A 21,051-nucleotide genomic window follows, 5' to 3' on the forward strand; every position below is an offset into this window, starting at 1 on the left:
TCATTCCTATGGGTGCGTGCTATTCTAATTGGGAGTTTCGTATAGTACTCTCTCATCTCTACACATCACACTTTATTTTCATTGCATCATAGCATTTGCCATTGCATTGCATTGAGTCTTCCCCTGCAGACTTTCTGCCCCTTTTACACCTATACGGAAGACGCCAGCTTTTTCGCACCATTCCATGTACAGTAGTTACTATAATCAGATCAATAACTTTGTTAGTGGAGCAATAAAACTGGAATTTACAGTAAACTTACTAAACTTAACCTTAACAAGCAAAAAGCACCGGTAACAAATAGCTATCACATTTACACTCTTAGAGGTGGCCCTCAATGTATATGAAGTAAGAGGTATATAAACCACCATCAGACTGGCCTTGTAATCCAACATGGCACTAAGGATGCGATTGTGTTTGGCTGCCGTGATCTTCCTATTTCAGGTGATCTCTCCAGTGGACAGTTCCATGATTAAACTTACAGATGGAGGTTATGAAGACATTGTTATAGCTATTAACCCAGGACTACCTGAAAATGTGCAGATCATTGAAAAAATCAAGGTAAGTACTATTTTTATGTGGTTGTTATTGCAATGTAGGGTTTACTGGAAAATAGATAAAACCAACTCAATCAACAATGACGGCATATCCAACCAGGACAACAATGGCTGTCTGATAGGTGAAGGTGGCCGGCAGCAGTTTGCTCAGCTCTACGTGAATACAGCCAACACGTCCATTTTCATGGATCCATCAATAGACTCCAGTATGTGGCCTCACTCCCATATCCTTGAGGGGTAAGAGCTGAGCACATATACAGGCAGGCCTATGTTTAGTTGATATTGAATGTGACCACCTTGGGTTTTGGGGACTCTGGTTCTCCTAATATGTAATAGGAAGACCCCTTTAAAAAACACCTATAGGTTTCAGTTTGGGGGGGTCCCTAAGCAGACTCCCCAAACGGAAACCCAAACACGGATGAACCAGGCCTAAGGGTCCATTCACACGGAGTAACGTGCCGCGTGATGTGGCACGTATACGCCGCGTTATTTTGTGGCCGTGATTTTGCCACATCACGCGGCACGTTACTCCGTGTGAATGGGTCCTAAAAGTTATTAGTGGGAAAATGTAACTTGCTTTGTTAAGTGTAGTAGATGTACTTGGTGGGCTTATCACCTTCTTGCTGTTTGGTTCTGTTAGGAGATGTTATAAAGAGCCTGGCAATAAGATGGTTGGCATGTGAGGCTGCCCTGAGGAGCACAAGGAGGATTAGGCCCTCTCCTAGGAGACAGATCCCAGCTGAGATTGGGAAGAATATTAGTGACAAGCCTGGAAATCGGCAAAATAACTAGTTTGAGTAGCTGGTAATGTATGTGGGTTTGTAAAGTGGTGTTGAAGGTCCATGTTGGCGACCTAGGTAAGACGTGTGATGGCATGTTGGATGGAATTTGTTGAGCTTGACATAGCACCACCGGGTAGAAGGGAGCTGTGTTTATGATGGCTGAGAGAGAAGGGTCCTGTGTTAAGTGACTAGTTGTCCAGATCTGGAAACAAGACAGCAGATGATTTGGCGCCAGCCAACCTGTGGCGTGGTGATGACTGATGTGTTTGTTGCCAGTGTTACAATTTGGTGACTGAGGAGGGGTTGCAATGCTATGTGAGAGTAGCACCTCCGGTTTCTTGGATGTTGGGGTCTTGCTCATACACAAGCTAGATCAGAAAGCGGTCAAGTTAGTTAGCCTTGTTGGAAGTGAATGTTCCTGATAGTTGGCTGTGTTTGATGTGGTGTCCAGCACTATTTAGGGTGCGATCCATGTTGTGTTGTTCCTTTGCCCCTGACATGTGGAGTAGTTTTTGTTTGGCCAAGTCAGTGGGTCTGTGAGTTGGGGAATGAGGCACCCAACACATAAAGGGTGTGTATATATATCCTCCGATGTACTTGGAGGGCACTAGGACTGGATATTGCCGATTCTGAGACTGCTGACTAGCTTTGGAGACATGGTGGAAGCATAGAGTGGTGGGACCTGTAAATTTGAGCAGAACCCCTGTGTGAGTAGCATAGCTACTCGTGCTGGTGTAGGACTGAGACTCTATTGCTGTCTGAGTGAATGTTATCTGCGTATTGTGAGATTTCTATATATATGACTGTAAATAAATCATCACATTGTTACAACAGAATTAGACAATATTAGTAAATGTGCCCAAAATGTACAAGGAGTGATCTACATTCTACGTGCATGCAGTGTCACATAGAGTAAAGTTTGCAATACAAATTTTCTTGTGGATACATTGCCGTATACCATGTACTCAGTTCTTTAATGTGAATTACACAGTGTGTTACTTTAACATTTGGTCTTCTTTCTGAATGATAGGCGATGCTGAATGAAGCCACACATTACCTATATAATGCTACACAGAATAGACTTTTCATAAGGAGTGCAAAAATCTTACTTCCCATGACATGGACGAAGGGTAACTACAGCAAGCGAAAAACGGAGACGTATGACAAGGTAAAGATAAACTGAGACTAATAACAATAACTTTAGATGTAAGGTCTAAGATAAAAATGGAGTCATTACAATAAGTATATTCATGATTAATAAAGGTTTCATCACCTTTAAACTTTTTGTATAACGTTAAGGTTGTAGACTGAGTCTTGGAAGAATATGGTAATGACAATTACTTTTTGGACATGATATAGTCATTACGCTCAAGTACTGATCATTTCTAGGCGGTCCCATCAGGACAGCCTGAGTTCAAGGTCCAGCCTGTGGTGTAGTGTAGTGGTGTAGTGGTGTAACTAACGTCTTGTGGGCCCCGGTGCAATGTTTTGTCCAGGGCCCTCTACCTCATCCTTACAGTGATTTCTTGATCGTGATGGTTACAAGTGCTAAGGAGTTTAATCCACCTTAGTGTGGTTAGGGTAATCTGTGGGTCTCCTTGGCTTATGGGCCAGATGGAAGCTGCAATCTCAATACTGATGCCAGTGCTTATGGGCCCCCTAAGGCTGCTGGGCCTCGGTGCGACGCACCCTCTGCAACCCTTCACTCACTTTGGATTAAGGTGGTGCATTGCATGGTGTACCATAATGTGAAACAGCCGCTCCTTTGGTGTGTATTACATCTGTAGAACAATGCTCATTGTCTTCTTATAGTAAACACTTGAGACTTCTTAGGAGCTGAAATATATATGTAAGCTGAAACATTGAAAATATGCTTAACTTTTGTATTTCAGGCCGATGTCATTGTTGCCAACCCATACCTGAAATATGGAGAAGACCCATACACTTTACAGTATGGAAGCTGTGGAGAGCCAGCCAGATATATCCATTTTACACCAAATTTCTTGCTAGATGATAATCTGCTCTCAGTGTATGGTCCTAGAGGTAATAACATGCGATACAATCCAGTGAGGTCTGTCTAGAAAATTATTAATTGTTGTATACAAATTTTCTTATTTATAGCTTTTATTTAACCACTTCCAGACCGCCCATAGACTATATACCTCCGGGAAGTGGTTGCCTTGTTCTGACAGGATGTACCGGTACGTCCAGTCAGAACACAGTAGCTGCACGGAGATCGTGCAGCTGCTGATACTGGGAGCCGGCTGTAACTTCAGCCGGAGCTCCCAGAGAAATGGAAGGGAAGGTTTATTCCCTTCCCTGTCATCTTGATCGCTGTGTATACAGCGCTCAATGAGCGATGTGTACACGGCTATAAGCGCCGCCATGATGCGGCCGCCCTCTGACCCGGCGGTCACGTGATCCGCCGGGAGCAGCATATTGCAAGAGCTGCTGGGTCCTACAGGACCCAGATCAGCTCTGTATACTGTGTATACAGCGTGCAGGAGGGTGTATTCCTCCTACAACTGGGGCTAAATGTACCAGCCTCAGTTGCAGGGGAAATCAGCCTCAAGTACAAAAAAAAAGTGATCAGATGTCCCCAAAGGTCTCTTATCACCTTATGGGGACACAATCTGAAAAATAAAATAAAAATATAATAAAAAAGTTTTAAAAAATGTAAATAACATAATAATAATAATAATACGCTAATAAAAAACCGTTATTAAAGGTTATAGCCCCACCCCCGATGACACCATACAAAATAAAAATTACCATAATGGAGAGGAAAAACTATTTTATAAAGTTTTTCTGTGACACTTTGTGTTATTAAATAAAAACTAAATAAATAAATTGAAAACCAGACACAATTCCCCTCCTATTATTTTTATATTTTCCCGGATATAAAAAAAAATTAAAACACATTCAAGAATAAAGACAACATAAAAATAAAGCCCTATGTGTCCCCGAAAAAAGATGCAAAAATTAGTTGACTTAGACATACGGGAAAAATGTTACAGCCCTCAAAACCGCACATACAAAATAAACCTAAAATGTGTCTGGTCCTGGCTACAAAACTTATACTTACAAGATTCAGATCTTCAAGATTTCACTGTTTCCAAAGTTGCGATCCAAACATGTTCTCCATACAGTGCTTGCTAACAAGATCTTATTGCAGTAAAATATTCATAAATAAGTATTCTCCACGATTAGGATAGTGGTGGCCTATCCTTGGTCATTACTATCAGATTGGTAGGGTCCGACTTTTGGCCACCCTGCTAACCATTTATTTGAAGGGTTCCATCATTCACACCAATGCTGTGGTCTCTTCATTGTTTAGATCAGTCCATCGACCAAACCCAGCTTTTCGGTTATTGTAGGACTGTCCCATTCACCACCAACAATCTAATGGCCTATCCTAATGATAATCTCTTTGTCTAAAAGTAAGTGAAAATGTTTGGTTCTGCAAATTATTCTTATGTTACCAAACTTAATCTTTTACTCCAAGCCATGAACCATTTTTTATCCTACACGGCATACCGGATTGTTTCTTAAGAATTTACATAACTGACTTGTCGTTCTTCATGTATTTTATATAATTGTAATTACAATAAGCTTAAAATCCCTATCTCTTTTGTCTTCCTGCCACTGGTATATTCTCAGGTAGAGTGTTTGTTCATGAATGGGCTCATCTTCGCTGGGGAGTATATGATGAATATAATCTTGAGAAACCATATTATGTTTCCATGGATCTCAAAGTAGAAGCAACAAGGTAAGATGTCATCGTGTTTTCAGTTTTTTTATCCTTTGTAATTGGTGAAATGAAGGGGTTGTACAGATGTCGCAGCAATAGAGCTGGTGGTAGAGAGGAAACTATTAGATGCTCATTTACTAGAACCAAAATTTCACTGAGTTTGATTGGAAAAATAGAGAAAAGGATCCGCATACAGTGCTTAAGGCACTCAGTCACTTCAGTCACTCACACTTCAGTTCAGTTTCTGTGAAGTTTGGGGCATCACTTTGGTTCTCATAGTTGATGCTCCCTTCCACACTAGCCTTACAGCGCCCCATGATGTGGTAGCTGCTTTCCGGGGCAGGGTGGACTAAACCACCGACCCAATATGAACTGTGGCCTCACAAAAACAATAAGAACAGTGCTCCTTTGCCCTGGTGTAAGTTTAGGGTCGCTCCGCAGCTACTGTGAGGTCATACCATTGGACTTGCCAACATAACTTACCCCCCAATCTCCCAGATACAACATCTTGGTGCAACTAAAGTTCCACCTCCTACTTTGCTCCTGCAAGGGAACCACAGCAATCCCTTTGCATTTACATGGAAATACACAACATCAACATACAGGTTAGTAAAACAAGCATAATACCATATATACACCATTATACAATGCTACACAAGGGATGCTAAAATATGTTGGGCGGGGACTCTAAATACACCCATCGAAAGTCACCCACTTAAGGTCTTTTTAATGGACAGTTACTGGTACTGCATCTCAGTCTCAGCCCCCCTGTACACCAACCCATTATTTTCAATGGCCCCATACATACATATTATGGGTCCATGGGACTCAGGATAGATTGTACTGTATTTCTGTCTGTCTTGTGGCCCAGGTTCATTAATGAAATGTATGGGTCCATGAAGGTCACAGATGGCACATGGATATCATCCATACACTACCTGTGCTCTCTTTTCTTACAGACCTCCACATCACGTTGGCTTATTCCTTTCCCCAGTCTATCTGTATATACAAGCTCAGCAATATACTGTATTACAGTTTTCCAATGTCCTGTTGTAACTTTACTTTTTCTTATTAGGTGTTCTCTTGATATCCTTGGTATCAATGTGAAAAGGACAGACCAATGCCAAGGAAGTTCCTGTAAAGTGCGACCTTGCTCTTTTGACTATAACACTGGACTATATGAGGAAGGCTGCATGTTCTTACCTGAGAACAATCCATATGTCAAACAATCCATCATGTACCTGCAAGCTTTGCCTTATGTAAGTACTAACTGTCTTAGAAAGTCACTGGTGAAACTTCCAAGGTCCGCTTCACATCTGCGTTCAGGTTTGTTCAACGCAAAGAACCCCTTTAAACGTAATAAGATTTTTAGAGTTCATCATCCAAAAATTCCAAATGAATAAATCATTTGTAATAGAAGGTAAGTAGTCATCAGCTCATAACTCCCAAAAACGATAGAGGGGGTGAAGGGGAACGTTTAAGTCACCAGTAACGTAGTATTAATTGAAATCTGCACTGCTAATGTACAACATGTCCATGATGTCCGCCTTGTCCACAGCCAATGTACTAATATATTTTGTCCTCATTTTTAAGGTTTCGGAATTCTGTAATTCCAGTAATCATAACATTGAAGCTCCAACTTTACAGAATAGAATGTGTAACTCTCACAGTACATGGGATATCATCCGCAATTCCACTGACATAAACTCCACAGAACCGATGGAAAATTCGAGCATCCCTCTCCCCTCCATATCTGTCATACAGTTTAAAGACAAAGTAGTCACTCTAGTACTGGATGTGTCGGGGAGCATGGCCGGTGTAAGTGTTTATTTATTATTATACTGATGCTACAAAAAGGTCTGAATAAGTGAGAAAATGGGAGGAATATGCAAATCTGTCTCCCAAGATGTAAAAAGGGAGACAGTGCCAAACAAATGATGGTCAGGGGATAATAACACTCCTTCAGGAGTGGGCACAAATGATGTTACAGATTTGGCTTAAGGGAGTCTAAAAGGTCCAAAATGTCTTCCTAGTCAATAACTGTTCCATGTAGGAGCCATTAATGGGAGAAGAACCAAACTTTTGTGAACAGAAACCAATAAAGAAATGCAGGTTATCTTTTTACTGATATGCAACTCATCCTGTAATTTCATAGCTTCAGCCTTTGACTACATCATAGACCTGTAGACAAATGAGCTCCGCCCTTGGTGCACTTTCAGGCTCATTGCATATCCATACATTTTTGTACCTGATACACTCTATTTAAAGCCAATTTTACACAAGCATAGACTGGTTGCCTTTTTGCACCCATATTATAATTCAGTACCCCAGCCTGATCACAGGTATAATGACTTGATCTGACATTATACCATTGACTTTACCATTGTTATAATCCTCTGACCATGATCAATGAGCAATATAATCTATGATCAGGTCCCTATATCTGCTGCTATGCATTCTATCTTGGGATACAGACAAAATAGGCAGAGTACCGCTAGGTTCACATTAGTCTTTGGCTCTCCGTCGTTCAAGTCCACATGGAAAACTACAGAGAGCCCATCCGCTAAATAAGCTGCTACCCGTGGACTCCATAGACAATAATGGGATCCGCCAGGTGTCTGTTGGGTTTCCTCCAGAATTAAATATCTGCTGATTTTATACAGAATCTCCTATAAGGAGACTCCAACTCAGGTGTGCACCTAGCCTGACAGAATTTAACCTTGACGGGTATTTGCCAATATTAAACTAGTTTCTTTCTTACTTTCATTTTCTGTAGTAACTTTGTGATCAGTCCAACAAGATTTCCCTGGTCCCCCTATGGCAACCAATATGGAAGTATATTATTTCCTCCTAAATAAAAAAATAAATAAATTTTTGTTTGTGTCAGAATCAGCACTGAAAAAAAAGACTCCCATTGATTTCAATGGGTTCCGTTTTCCACGCAGAACCCATTGAAATCAATGCGAGGCTTTTTTCCCATTGATGTAATGGGTTCCGCGTGGAAAACAGAACCCACTGAAGTCAATGGGAGTGGGTTTTTTTATCAGCGCTAATTCTGATGCAGATTCTACGCCAGAATCAGCGCCAATTTCCTCCGTGTGAATGGACCCTAGAAGTCCACGGCGTGAAAATTTGGGAAAACCCCCATCCATTGTCATGTTTGTGGTGTGAGATCTGCCATATGTAATCTGCACCACAAATCTGTGACATGTCCAATATGTGTGAACTTAGAAGGACAAGTTGACTCGAAGTCTCTCCTTACTCAGATTATTCTAGTTCTTCACGGTCTGACAAGGTCTAACAATGGGAATTACTTCTCCTCTTTCTGTAGGATCGCATTACTCGACTGTACCAGGCAGCGGAAATATTTGTCATTCAGATTTTAGAAGCTGGATCCTATGTTGGAATTGTCACATTTGAGAGTTCTGCTACTATCAAAACACAACTACTCCAAATAAAAAGTGATGTGGACCGTGCAAAACTGAAATCTTTCCTTCCAAGAACAGCATCTGGAGGAACAAACATATGTGTAGGAATCTTGGCAGGCATTGAGGTACAACTTGGTATTCACATGACATTTTATATAACTGACAAAGCACATGTGCATAGAGCATAAAGGGAACCTGTCATCACGAAAATGCAATGTAATCTTCAGGCAGCATGGCAGAGCTGAGCAGACTGTATAGGTTTATGGAAATAGATTTAGAATAACTTGCCATTGATTCATTCACATCTCTGCTCTTTCTGTGTTATAAAGAAAAGGAGGAGAACCTATCAGCTTTCAATGAATCAATAGCAGGTGATACTGAATATTCCCCCCCAAACCTAAATATCAATCTGCTCAGCCCCTCTTGCTCTATAACATGCTGCCTGGTGTAGCAGAGCTCAGTGCACGGCCAGCTCTGTTACATCTCTGGTGTAGCAGAGCTCAGTGCACACTCAGCTCTGCTACATCTCTGGTGTAGCAGGGCTGTGTGCTCAACACTACTACATCTGAGATCGGACTGTGGACCGATCTTAGACTCTGCCTCCTCCGGCACTCAGCTCTGCTACATCTCTGGTGTAGCAGAGCTCAGCGCACACTCAGCTCTGCTACATCTTTGGTGTAGCAGAACTCAGCTCACACTCAGCTCTGCTACATCTCTGGTGTAGCAAAGCTCAGCACATGGCCAGCTCTGCTACGTCTTGGGTGTAGTAGAGCTCAGCGCACACTCAGCTCTGCTATGTCTCTGGTGTAGCAGAGCTCAGTGCATGGCCAGCTCTGTTGCATCTCGGGTGTAGCAAAGCTCAGCCATGGACAGCACTGCTACATCTCAGGTGTAGCAGAGCTGTGCGCTCAACACTGCTACATCTGAGATCGGACCACAATGGAGACTGCTGTGGACCAATCTTAGACTCTGCCTCCTCCGGCAGAACCAGCGTTGATTGGCCGAATGCTGTACTCTGTATGGCATTTGGCCAATCAACGCTGGTCAATGCATTCCTATGGGAAAAAGTCAGCTCCCGCATATCGCAAGCTCACAGGGATCCCGATGAGATAGTGGCATAATACAGGTACTTGGGCATGTTAGATGCCCCCAGACATGCTTCCCCTGCAGTCCCAGTTGCATTCCCGAGGTGTTGTCATCATTTGCTGAGGTGGCATAGTGGACTCGGTGACCCTCCTGAGTCGAATATTGGTCTCCCCCTAAACGAGTATTTTTTCCCCATAGACTATAATGGGGTTCGATATTTATTCGAACAGTCAAGTTTTGAGGGGCTACTCGAATCAAATATCGAACTTCGAACATTTCACTGTTCGCTCATCTCTAATGTCTATTAAAGGATGAACAGAGCTTGGGCTGATGGTAGTGGCAAGACGTATTCTTTAAGATGCTCATGTTTTTACTGCTAATTGTGGTATCTTTTGCACTACTAGGTTAATAGAAGACTTGATAATTCATCACATGGCACTGATATAATATTGCTGTCAGACGGAGAGGACAATTATGACCCCACTCGTTGCTTTCCTAACATATATGAAAGTGGAGTTGTTATAAGCTTTATCAATCTGGGACCAAATTGGGTTAGATCACTGAAAAATGTGATAGATAAAACAGGTAAGTTGTACAGTATAGTATAATAACCAACCACAGCTATAAGAGTATATGCAGCCCATATGTAGTCAGTGCTCTGGCCACCGGAGCTAACTAATTACCAACGATTCCTCATTACTGGTTGTAGGATAACCTGCAATACTGTGCGACCAGTAATGAGGAAACCAATGACAAACATCTGTAATGTGCTCATCTCACTAAGGGACTCAAAGAGCAGAGAGTGTTGTAGAGTAATGGCTGCAAAAGAAGCGCTCATTCCCTATAATCACAGGGGTCAGTTGTTATACAGAAAGGCAAACAGTATATTTTTGGCATGTGAGAGGCAACCCATGCTAACACAGAGAAAACCTACAAAATCCTTGCAGATGTTGCTCTTGTTCGGATCTAGGACTCCAGTACTGCAAGACAATAGTGCTAAACACTGAGCCACTGTGCATGTCTTACTTAAAGGGGTTGTCCAGGCAAAATTGGACAACTTTTTTAACTTTTAAAACTGCTGGGGTATTAAAAAAAATTCATACTCGCCTGTCCTCGATGCTCCAGTGTTCTGCTAGCGCGTTCCGGTCCTTCTTCTGAACAGGTCTCTTCTGGAGTTCCGCTGATGTTGCTGATTGACCTCAGTGGTCGCCTGACTGCTGATGCCACTACCTATGACATTATGGGTCCTCTTCCTTAGGCTTGGTGAGGCCGCTGATTGGCCTCAGCGGTCATGTGACTGCTGTGGCAAATCAGCAGCTTCAGCGGAGCTCTGGAAGTGACCCAGGAGAAGCCCCTGGAGCAGAAGAACCGGGACGAGCCAGAAGGACACCAGCACATCGGGGACAAGTGAGTATGCTTTTTTTTTTTTTTTTTAAAAAAAGCCCCTGGCTGATTTAAAAGTTAAAGGGGTTGTCCCATTTTGCCTGGACATCCCCTTTAAAGTCATATTCCCGCAACAAGTAAGTAATTGATCCCATGGCTATGTGTGAAGCCATCTTAGTACAAACGTAAAAATTAGAGATGAGCGAACAGTAAAATGTTCGAGGTTCGATATTCGTTTCGAGTAGCCCCTCAAGATTCGACTATTCGAATCGAATATTGAACCCTATTATAGTCTATGGGGGGAAAATGCTCGTTTCAGGGGTAGGCAACGTTCGATCAAATTATACTTACCAAGTCCACGAGTGAGTGTCGAGCTGGATCCTCTGAGCAGTCTTCTCCTTGCAGCGTCCCCGCGGCGTCTTCCGGCTCTTCATTCACTCTGCCAGGCATCGGGCCTGGGCAGAGCCGACTGCGCATGCCCGCACTACAAGCAGACATGTGCAGTCGGCTCTGCCCAGGCCCGATGCCTGGCAGAGTGAATGAAGAGCCGGAAGACGCAGCGGGGAAGCTGCACGGAGAAGACTTCTAAAGGTAGGAGAAGAACCAGCATTGATTGGCCGACTGTATAGCATTCGGCCAATCAATGCTGGTTCTGCATCGAACTTTTACATTCGTACAGCGAGTGGTACTCGATCGAGTACAAGTATTTCGAATACCGTAGTATTCGATCGAATACCTACTCGATCGAGTATTACTCGCTCATCTCTAGTAAAAATCTATGATGTGTATGAATTTCAGATTTCATGAGAATAATCAAGGGGAAAACAAATAGATAAGGTCACAATATAACGGCTTTCAATAAACTAACAACTAATTTTTCAGGTGGCAGTCAGTATTCAGCAAGTGAAAATTTCGCTGCAAATGGTTTAATAGATGCATTCAACGGAATTTCATTTGGGAACGGGGATATCTCTCAGCAGTCAATTCAGGTAATTTATTGCAATAATATTTTGTAGCAATGTATTGGAAATCTGGACGAACCTACTAACGTCTTACAGTCATGTTCATGCTATACTAGGCTTACATTATATGGTAATGTAAATAACATCCACCTACAATTGTATAGGGTGACCACCAAGTGTGAAAATCAAATCTTTATCTTACAATTGTACAAATTGCACAATCCACATCATACAGAAAAGCACAATGATTTGTACATTTGTACTTATTTTATATTGTTTTTGTATATGTTTCTATTACAGCTGGAAAGCACAGCGTCAATACTTAACGCGTCAGGTTGTTTAAATGGCAGCGTCTTCATTGACCGTACAGTGGGAAACAATACCTTCTTTGTAGTTACCTGGCAAACCACTGCGCCAACTATTAACTTAAAGGATCCTAAAGGAAAGATATACACACAGGCAAACTTCACCAGTGACACAACTTCTAAATCTTCTAGGTTGGCAATCCCAGGAACAGCAGAGGTAAGGTACCTGTAAAGTAGGTGGATGATCAAATATTCTGGAATAATAAAAGCTGAAAAATTATATATTACTCTGTGATGGTTCAAAACCTCCGGAAACCAATAGAAAATAATTAGAGATGAGCGAACAGCATTCGATCGAATTGTTATTCAATCGAATATCAGGCTGCTCGAGATATTCGATTCCAATTGAATTCCACGCGGCAAACGCACAAAAAATTTGTATCCCCTCCCACCTTTATTTAGGTAGGAATGTTACTCAAACAGCTCTTTGGGGCTCTGTCTTGTGGCAGCCTATTATATGCCAGTCGGGATTCCTGTCAGCTAGCATTATGCGGGAGCTGACTTTTTCTCATAGGAATGCATTGACCAGTGTTGATTGGCCGAATGCCATACAATGTACAGCATTCGGCCAATCAACACTGGTTTTGCCGGAGGAGGTGGAGTCTAAGATCGGTCCACAGCAGTCTCCATTGTGGTCCGATCTCAGGTATAGCAGAGTTGACACAACTTTGCTACACCTGAGATTCAGCAGAGCTGGCCGTGCGTTGAGCTCTGCTACACCTGAGATGCGGCAGAGCTGCTCAGAGCATGGCCAGCTCTGCTGCATCTCAGGTGTAGCAGAGCTCAGTGCACGGCCAGCTCTGCTGCATCTCAGGTGTAGCAGAGCTCAGTGCACGGCCAGCTCTGCTGCATCTCAGGTGTAGCAGAGCTCAGTGCACGGCCAGCTCTGCTGCATCTCAGGTGTAGCAGAGCTCAGTGCACGGCCAGCTCTGCTGCATCTCAGGTGTAGCAGAGTTCAGCGCATGGCCAGCTCTGCTGTATCTCAGTTGTAGCAAAGCTCAGCGCACGGCCAGTTCTGCTGCATCTCAGGTGTAGCAGAGCTGTGTCAACTCTGCTATACCTGAGATCAGACCACAATGGAGACTGCTGTGGACCGATCTTAGACTCTGCCTCCTCATAGACGAGCCTCCGGCAGAACCAGCGTTGATTGGCCGAATTCTGTACTCTGTATGGCATTCAACCAATCAACGCTGGTCAATGCATTCCTGTGGGAAGGAGTCAGCTCCCGCATTTTAGTGGCGTAATACAGGGACTTGAGGACGAGAGGACATTCTTATTTTTTTGGGGTGGTGGAAAGGCAGTGTAGACATCTATAGAGAAAGGGATTCTTTATCATTAGAAATTAGAGTAGCCAAATGATGCAATGCACTAGCCCAAGAGGTGCAATGATAGATACTGTGCCAGCATTTATAAAAGGGACGGATGGTTATCTAAAAGAAACTTGTATCAAGGGTAATAATGAATTTACCTAATTATTGTTGGATATGTTAGGTTCCTTGTCATACAAGTTATCAACTTTAGAAGTTAGAGGTTGATCCAGGGATTTATTCTGATCGCCATATTTGAAGTTGAGAAGAAATGTTTCTCCTAATATGGGGTCATTGATATCCAACTCTTGGGGATTTTGTTCTTCCTTTGTATTAACACTAAAAGGTTGGTCATGTGTCATTTTTTTCAATCGTAATAACTATGTAACTACATGTAGCTATGATTCAAAATGAGCTTTCTCTTCTATGCCTGGGTATGTTTATGCTGTACAGTCAATTGCAGTAAGGCTAGGGCTACCTGGTGACTGGCCATGACTTCCATCATGCAACAAAAGCAGTTGCCAAGTATGGCTTGATGTTTTGGTGACTAGAGGTCACTGCACAGTCATTTCATTTCTTCATGCTGCATATCCCTTCAATGCAAAACACAATGGGGATATATTAGTCATTTTTACTATTGCAATTTAGATAGAGTGACTACTTGAAAAAATCTTTCTTTCTCAGTATTTTAATAGAAAACATAAATTTTGCATATAGTAATTTGCTTTTTTTGTTTTTGTAGATTGGACAATGAGATTATAGCCTTTGCAATACTCTTGCATCACGTCAAGCCCTAGGTGTAATTGTGAGCTCCAAGGCTGCGGATGGAAATCTGCCTCCAATTACTGTTGATACCCATATGAACACAGTCACAAATGCTTACCCAAATCCAATGATTGTCTATGCAGCAGTAAGTCAAGGATTGTTACCTGTGAAAGGAGCCAAAGTAACGGCAATAATCGAGCCAGCATCTGGAACACCAGAGACTCTGGAACTTCTGGATAATGGTGCAGGTATATTATATAGCAGTAAATAATATGTTATATAACAATATAGTGTTATCTTTTCTGAGTATATGCCAGAGTAGAACTTAATATTTTGAAATACAGTTTTCTTTATTTGCTGTCAATATATGTTGGGTGATAGATCCAAAATCATTACTTACATACAGTGTCTGAACCGTATTTGATACATACATTAATAGAATCAAGCATAGTATATAAATACAATACAAGAATCAAGCTCATTACATATATACAGTACTAGAACCAAACTCTGCGCAGAAATACAGATATGGCAGCTGCCAAATGAAAGTGTATAGCAGGGGATGTATTTCACTTTGAACGGGAAGCTCTGCTGACTTCGCGCTACAAGTGTTTATCAATATAGGAGACATTTGTTGGCTACTACATCTGTACAGTAGAAAACAAATACAGAACCAGAAACAAGCTGACTACACAAATACTGTGAAGAAACCAAGCTGAGCACATAAATGCAGTGCAAGGACACAGCTTACTACATAAATATACTATAAGAACTAAGCTCACAACATACAGATTAAAAGCTAAATTCACTTAATATGTATAGTATGGGAACCAAGCTCACTACATAAACACAGTATAAGAAGTAGGCTAACAATATAAATATAGTAACAGAACCAAGCAGAATAGATAAGTACAGTATCAGAACCAAACGAATAACATAGATAAAGCAGAAGAACCCAGAGGAACATATACAGAGTATAGGAACTAAGCACAATGCATAAATACAATAGAAGAACTAAGCTCACAACATATAGTTTAAGAACTAAGCTCATAACATTAGTACAGCATCAGAACTAAGCATAGAACATAAATTCAGTATAGAAATAAGCTCACATAGTAAATACGATATAGGAACTAAGCACATGCCACATAAATACAGTATAAGGACTAAGATCACAACATAAATACAGTATAAGAACGCGGCTCACAACATAAATGCAGTAGAATAACTAAGCTCACTACATAAAAGTGGTACAAGAACTAGGCACACTAGTTGAATGCAACATAAGAACTAAGCTTACAACATAAACACAGAATAAGAACTAAGCTCACTACATAAATGCGGTACAAGAACTAAGCTCACTACATAAATTCAGTATTACAACACAGCTCACTACATAAATACAGCACCAGATCTTAGCACACAGCATGAATACAGCACCAAAAGCAAGCTCAAAGTTTTGTTTCAAAGTCAAGTTAACCCTTTCCATACAAGATTTTACTATCTGACATCTCCCTGTATGAGAATAAAGTGTGTTTAAACTTTTGAACAGCTTTTTATTTTCTGGCATTGCTCATTCTGGACTGGTGATATCTCCAGGTTTATCACAACTAGAACTCTGATTCTGGTGTCATATGATGGTTAAGAATCTTTGTTCTTTGGTGTCTTCTTTTCTTAGATTGTTTTCCTTCTTGTACTTGTTAGTCCAGACCTCCATGATGACATCTCATACCCAAGACTTTCATTAAGATGGACAACTTCTAGCGCGGCACACTGTGCATACTAAATATAATGTTTCCACATCCCTTGTCCCCTTAATATAATACAACCTCACCTTCAGCTGCCAGAATATTTTACATATGGTATAAATTTACATACAGTGAGAAAATTATGTTAAGCCATACATTATTAAAAAATGATTTATAAACAAGTCATTCAGCAAAAGTCATTGTGGCATAAAATACATGTTATGTTTCATTTGTACCTTGTTTGCTTAATTTAAGGTGCAGATATTATGAAAAATGACGGCGTCTACTCGAGATACTTCACTGCCTTTAGAATAAATGGAAGATACAATCTAAAAGTGCGGGTTCAAGGTGTGAGGGGAAAGAGTCGATTGGCAGTCCGCAGCAGTCGTGCATTATATTTGCCAGGATATGTAGATAATGGTATGGTTTATTAATAATTCTTTATCCAAGTTGTTATTTGGAAGACATGCTTTATAACAAGGCAATTTTACCTAGGGGGCAAAACAAGTGCAATCTGTAATGGCCGCCAACTTTCGCCACTCAGCTTTCGTTAAGCTAGCTAATTCCTTACTTAAAGGAAACATTCTAATATAAGTTAAAGGGGTATTCCAGGACTATGATACTATGATGATCCATTCTTATGCTATTTCCACTTCAAGTATTTACTGTTGAGTAGGGTTGAGCGAACGAGATCGGAAAGGATTGGATCCGATCGGTGATCGAGTAAATTTCATGATCGCGATCGGAATTCCGATCCCGATATTTTCCGGCGGGATCGAGGTCGGAGGTTATTTCCCACAATGCTTGCCTACTGGCCAATCATTGTGAGAAAAGCTATAGTATCAGATGAGTGAATACTATTCGAAACTTCCGTTTCGAATAGCACGCACCCATAGGAATGAATGGAAGCGGCCGGCACACAGACTTTGCCGGCATCCAGCCGCTTAACCCCCTGCGTGTCGACTGCGTCCATACATTCATATGGATTTACCGCAGCCTGCCACTCTTCTGCTTCGTCCCTGTTTTACTGTATACATTAAGTATACAATAAATCAGGGACAAAGCAGAAGAGTAGATAGTATCTATCTACTTGCGAACTTCACTCAACTTACTTGCACAGAAGTGCTGTTGCTGCTGCTCCCCGTTTTTCTCGCTCCTCTTCTGTTAGAGATGCTGCGAGAAGATGGGGCTTGTGGCTTAGGAGAGTGTGGGCGGGTACTTTCCTAAGCCACAACAAGCCCCACCTACTCCCATCATCTCTAACACTAGCGTAGGGAGGTGGGGGCATGCACGAGGCTCTGAAGGCATGTCAATGAGAGAGAACGAGACTGAGAAGAACGGGGAGTGGAGGCGGCAGCGGATCTGTGCAGGTAAGCGGACACCAGGGGGGCTAAGTAGCTGGGTTTTTTTTTTTTTTTTAATCACTACACAGCGTGGAGTCCAAAAATGTAAACAATTTTTGGACTACACACTGTGAAGTGAATAGGATCGTTTTTAAAATCCGATCTTCGATGATTAAAAAAAATCCCATTGACTTGCATTGGGATCAGAATTGGGTTCAGGATCGGGTTCAAATGGAAAATGATCAGAAATCGGATTTTAAAAACGATCCTGAAATTTCAAGATCGGCTCAACCCTACTGTTGAGTCATCACATCCCCTATTTTCTGGAAACAAGATGGCATGATACTTCAATGGCTGCAACTGCAACGGGCAGGACACTTCGCAGTCACACTAGGGTTGGGGGGATGGGTACATAGTTACAAAACTACACAGTAGATGAGATCAGATGAAGACATCCGTCCATCAAGTCCAACCTATAACCTTAATGTCCCCTAAAGTGTTGATCCAGAGGAAGGCAAAAAAAAAAAAAAACCCATGAGGCTCATGCTAAATGCCCCATTTCAGGGGAAAAACTGGAACTATGCCTTTTGGAAGTTCGGAGAGAGTTTGCCTTCTGTTGGTGCCACCTATCGGTATGGCCTACTTGTGGCAGCACGCAGGATTTACCTGAAACCTGGCATTCAAAACTTGGCATGAGTCTGAGCAGCAGGATCTACATGAGTATGACCCTAGTGTGTAGCGTAGCGTCCCATTCAAGTCTATGAGGCAACTACTGCACCCAACGGCCCTATTCTTGGGTAAACCGATCTAGAAATAGAGTTACTCTTCATGAACCCCCACTTGTACTATTAATGTATGTAAAGTCAGTTAACTGTGCAAATCCTATAGCTTTGTCCCTGTATCTAAACATATAACCTTTGTCACAACCTTTACTTGGAATTCAGTTTCAAGATATTATGTATAAGAAGGTACATTAGCCACCATAATATCAGACTAATAATAATCACTGGGGAGAAGACAGGGGCGTAACTAAAGTCTTCTGGGCACTGGTGCAAAAGTTCATAGGCGGCTCTGTTGTTGAAGTATTGCCTTTTTCCTATATACAAGTGAGCTCCAAAGAGTTGGCATAGTCTAGGCTAAAGATATTCTGGCATTTAATGAGCTGATTTTCTATGTAGTTCTAGATATGTATCTTTAATGTTACTTGCTTTCCCATTAGGCTTAGGGGTTGTTTGTAGTTCAAAGATATAAAGCTGTATAGGAGCTGCATACACAAGAGTAGGATGTATAATCAAGGATATTGGCAAATGTTATCTATCTATCTATCTATCTATCTATCTATCTATCTATCTATCTATCATCTATCTATTATCTATCTCTCTATCTATCTATCTATCTATCTATCTATCTATCTATTATCTATCAATCGATCGATCGATTGATCTAATATAATACAATATCTCTTTAAACATCACTATTATTTCCCTGCAGGTGTAGTCATGTTAAATTCTCCAAGACCAGAAGTGAATGATGATGATCTGAACTTGGGAGAATTCAGTCGGATAGCCTCGGGTGGAGCATTTGATGTGTCTAACATTCCCTCTAATATCCCACAAGACCTCTATAGACCAGATAAGATAACAGACTTGTATGGAACTATTAAAAATGGGTCAATCGTTCTATCATGGACGGCGACTGGTGATGACTTGGATCAGGGCACTGGTATGTTTTTTTTTTTTTTATATATAATAAGTAGTTTATATAAATATATAATGTTTTCTTATAGCCATAATATGCAAAGCAGGGGCGTAACTACTGTAGAGGCAGCTGCCACAGGACCCGGGCCATTAGGGGGCCCGGTGACAGCCGCTACTGCTGCGGTTTTGGTTTTTTTTTTTAATAGGCCATTTCTGGCTGAAGTTACTTCAGCCGGTAACAGGCCCTATTATTTACTTGCCAATCCTGGCTGGGCCGGGATCAGTAAGTGACACCGCGGGTCCCACAAAGACTATCATCATACTCGGGGGGGGGGGGGGGGTGTCTTTTCAGACCCCCGAGTATAATGATCGGAGGCCCAGGAGAGGTAAGGGAACATAACAAACAATGTTACTTACCTCTCCATGATCCGTGCAGGCCTCAGGCCTACGGTATTTGTCTGACGTCACATGATCCCGGCCTGCGTCCCGGGTCAAGTGACGTCCGACATAATTAAAGAAGGACGAGAGCGGCGGCCGACAGCATAGAAGCCGGGGGACAGGTAAGCAACAGTGGTTTTTTCAATGTTTTTATTCCCCCGGGTCTCCGATTATTATACACTGGGGTCTGTAAAGACCCCAGAGTAGAATAATTGTTTATGGGTGTCCACAGAGGGACATAATACTGTGTGCAGGGGCCACTATGAGGGATAATACTGTGAGCAGGGGCCACTATGAGGGATAATACTGTGTGCAGGGGACACTAAGGGACATAGTGTGTGCAAACTAACACTATTATTCATTTCATTTGTTTTGGACAATTTGTAAATTCCGTTGTTTCATAGTCTTTGTAGTCATGTAACTATGTCCATGCCTATGTGGTTGACACAAAGCTCATAAAGCAAAAGCTTATTAGAATTTGTTCTTTCCAATTCTCCAGCTACAAGCTATGATTTAAGAATGAGCACCAGTCCAAAGGATCTCAGGGACAACTTTTATGGATCATCCTCCGTCAACATGTCTAGACATACTCCTCTGCCAGCGGGATCCACTGAAACATTCACATTTCAACCTGAAAATATTGTTATTGCAAATGGAACAATTTTATATTTTGCCTTGGTGGCAATTGATAAAACATCTCAGAATTCAGACATCTCAAACATAGCCCAAGCAGCGCTTTTCATTCCTCCAGCGCCAGTTACAACCCCAACACCAAAACCGAATAACAATAAGATTGACGCGGCCGCTGTGACCGCTATTGTATGTGCAGCCGTTGTCTTGATTTGTATTATTATATGTATTTCTGTCTTCGTAGTCAAGCGGAAAATAAACAGGCATTGAAAAAGTTGGTTTCTGTATTGTTGTTTGGTATCAAGCACAGCGATTTGGATGTGGATTTGCAAGTAAAGGCCCCCTAATGCTTAGCTATGTTCTATCTCCTGCCATTGGTTTCAGTTGCTACAACTTGTTCAGGCCTTGTTCACATCTGTGTTGGTAATCCGGTCGGGGGAGTCTGCATGGGGCCCCCCGAACGGAATAACAAACGCATCGGCAAGCAGTGTGCCAGTGAAAGCACATGGACCTCATAGACTATAATGGGGTCTGTGTGCTTGCTGCGAGATCTCCGCGGGGAACATGTGGACAGGAAAGTAGTTCACAATCTACTTTTCTGTCCACAAGTTCCATGTGGAGATCTTGTGACAAACACACGGACCCCATTATAGTCTATATAGTCACTATAGTCTATTTCACTGCACACTACTTGCAAATGTGTTTGGTAGTCTGTTCAGGGGTCCTCACTGTAATATGCAGCATTTTTCGTCATGTGGGGTCCCAGTCTTAAAGCGGTTGTCCAGGCAAAAATTTTATATTTTAAATAGAC

General features: G+C 41.8%; 1 protein-coding gene across 1 annotated transcript; it reads left to right on the top strand.

Moving 5' to 3' along the window:
* The first annotated feature begins 403 nt into the window (after positions 1 to 403).
* LOC142217864 (calcium-activated chloride channel regulator 1-like) lies at positions 404 to 20,510 on the top strand. Its single transcript, XM_075286186.1, is given in 14 exon segments — positions 404 to 559; positions 2,368 to 2,505; positions 3,230 to 3,380; positions 4,998 to 5,106; positions 6,164 to 6,347; positions 6,682 to 6,906; positions 8,420 to 8,641; positions 10,007 to 10,187; positions 11,868 to 11,974; positions 12,248 to 12,469; positions 14,362 to 14,632; positions 16,388 to 16,552; positions 18,967 to 19,197; positions 20,110 to 20,510. Coding segments are annotated over 14 exon segments (2,763 nt in total).
* The last annotated feature ends 541 nt before the right edge of the window (positions 20,511 to 21,051 follow it).

The sequence above is a fragment of the Leptodactylus fuscus genome, chromosome 9 (assembly GCF_031893055.1).
Source record: "Leptodactylus fuscus isolate aLepFus1 chromosome 9, aLepFus1.hap2, whole genome shotgun sequence".
Taxonomy (NCBI): Eukaryota; Metazoa; Chordata; class Amphibia; order Anura; family Leptodactylidae; genus Leptodactylus; species Leptodactylus fuscus.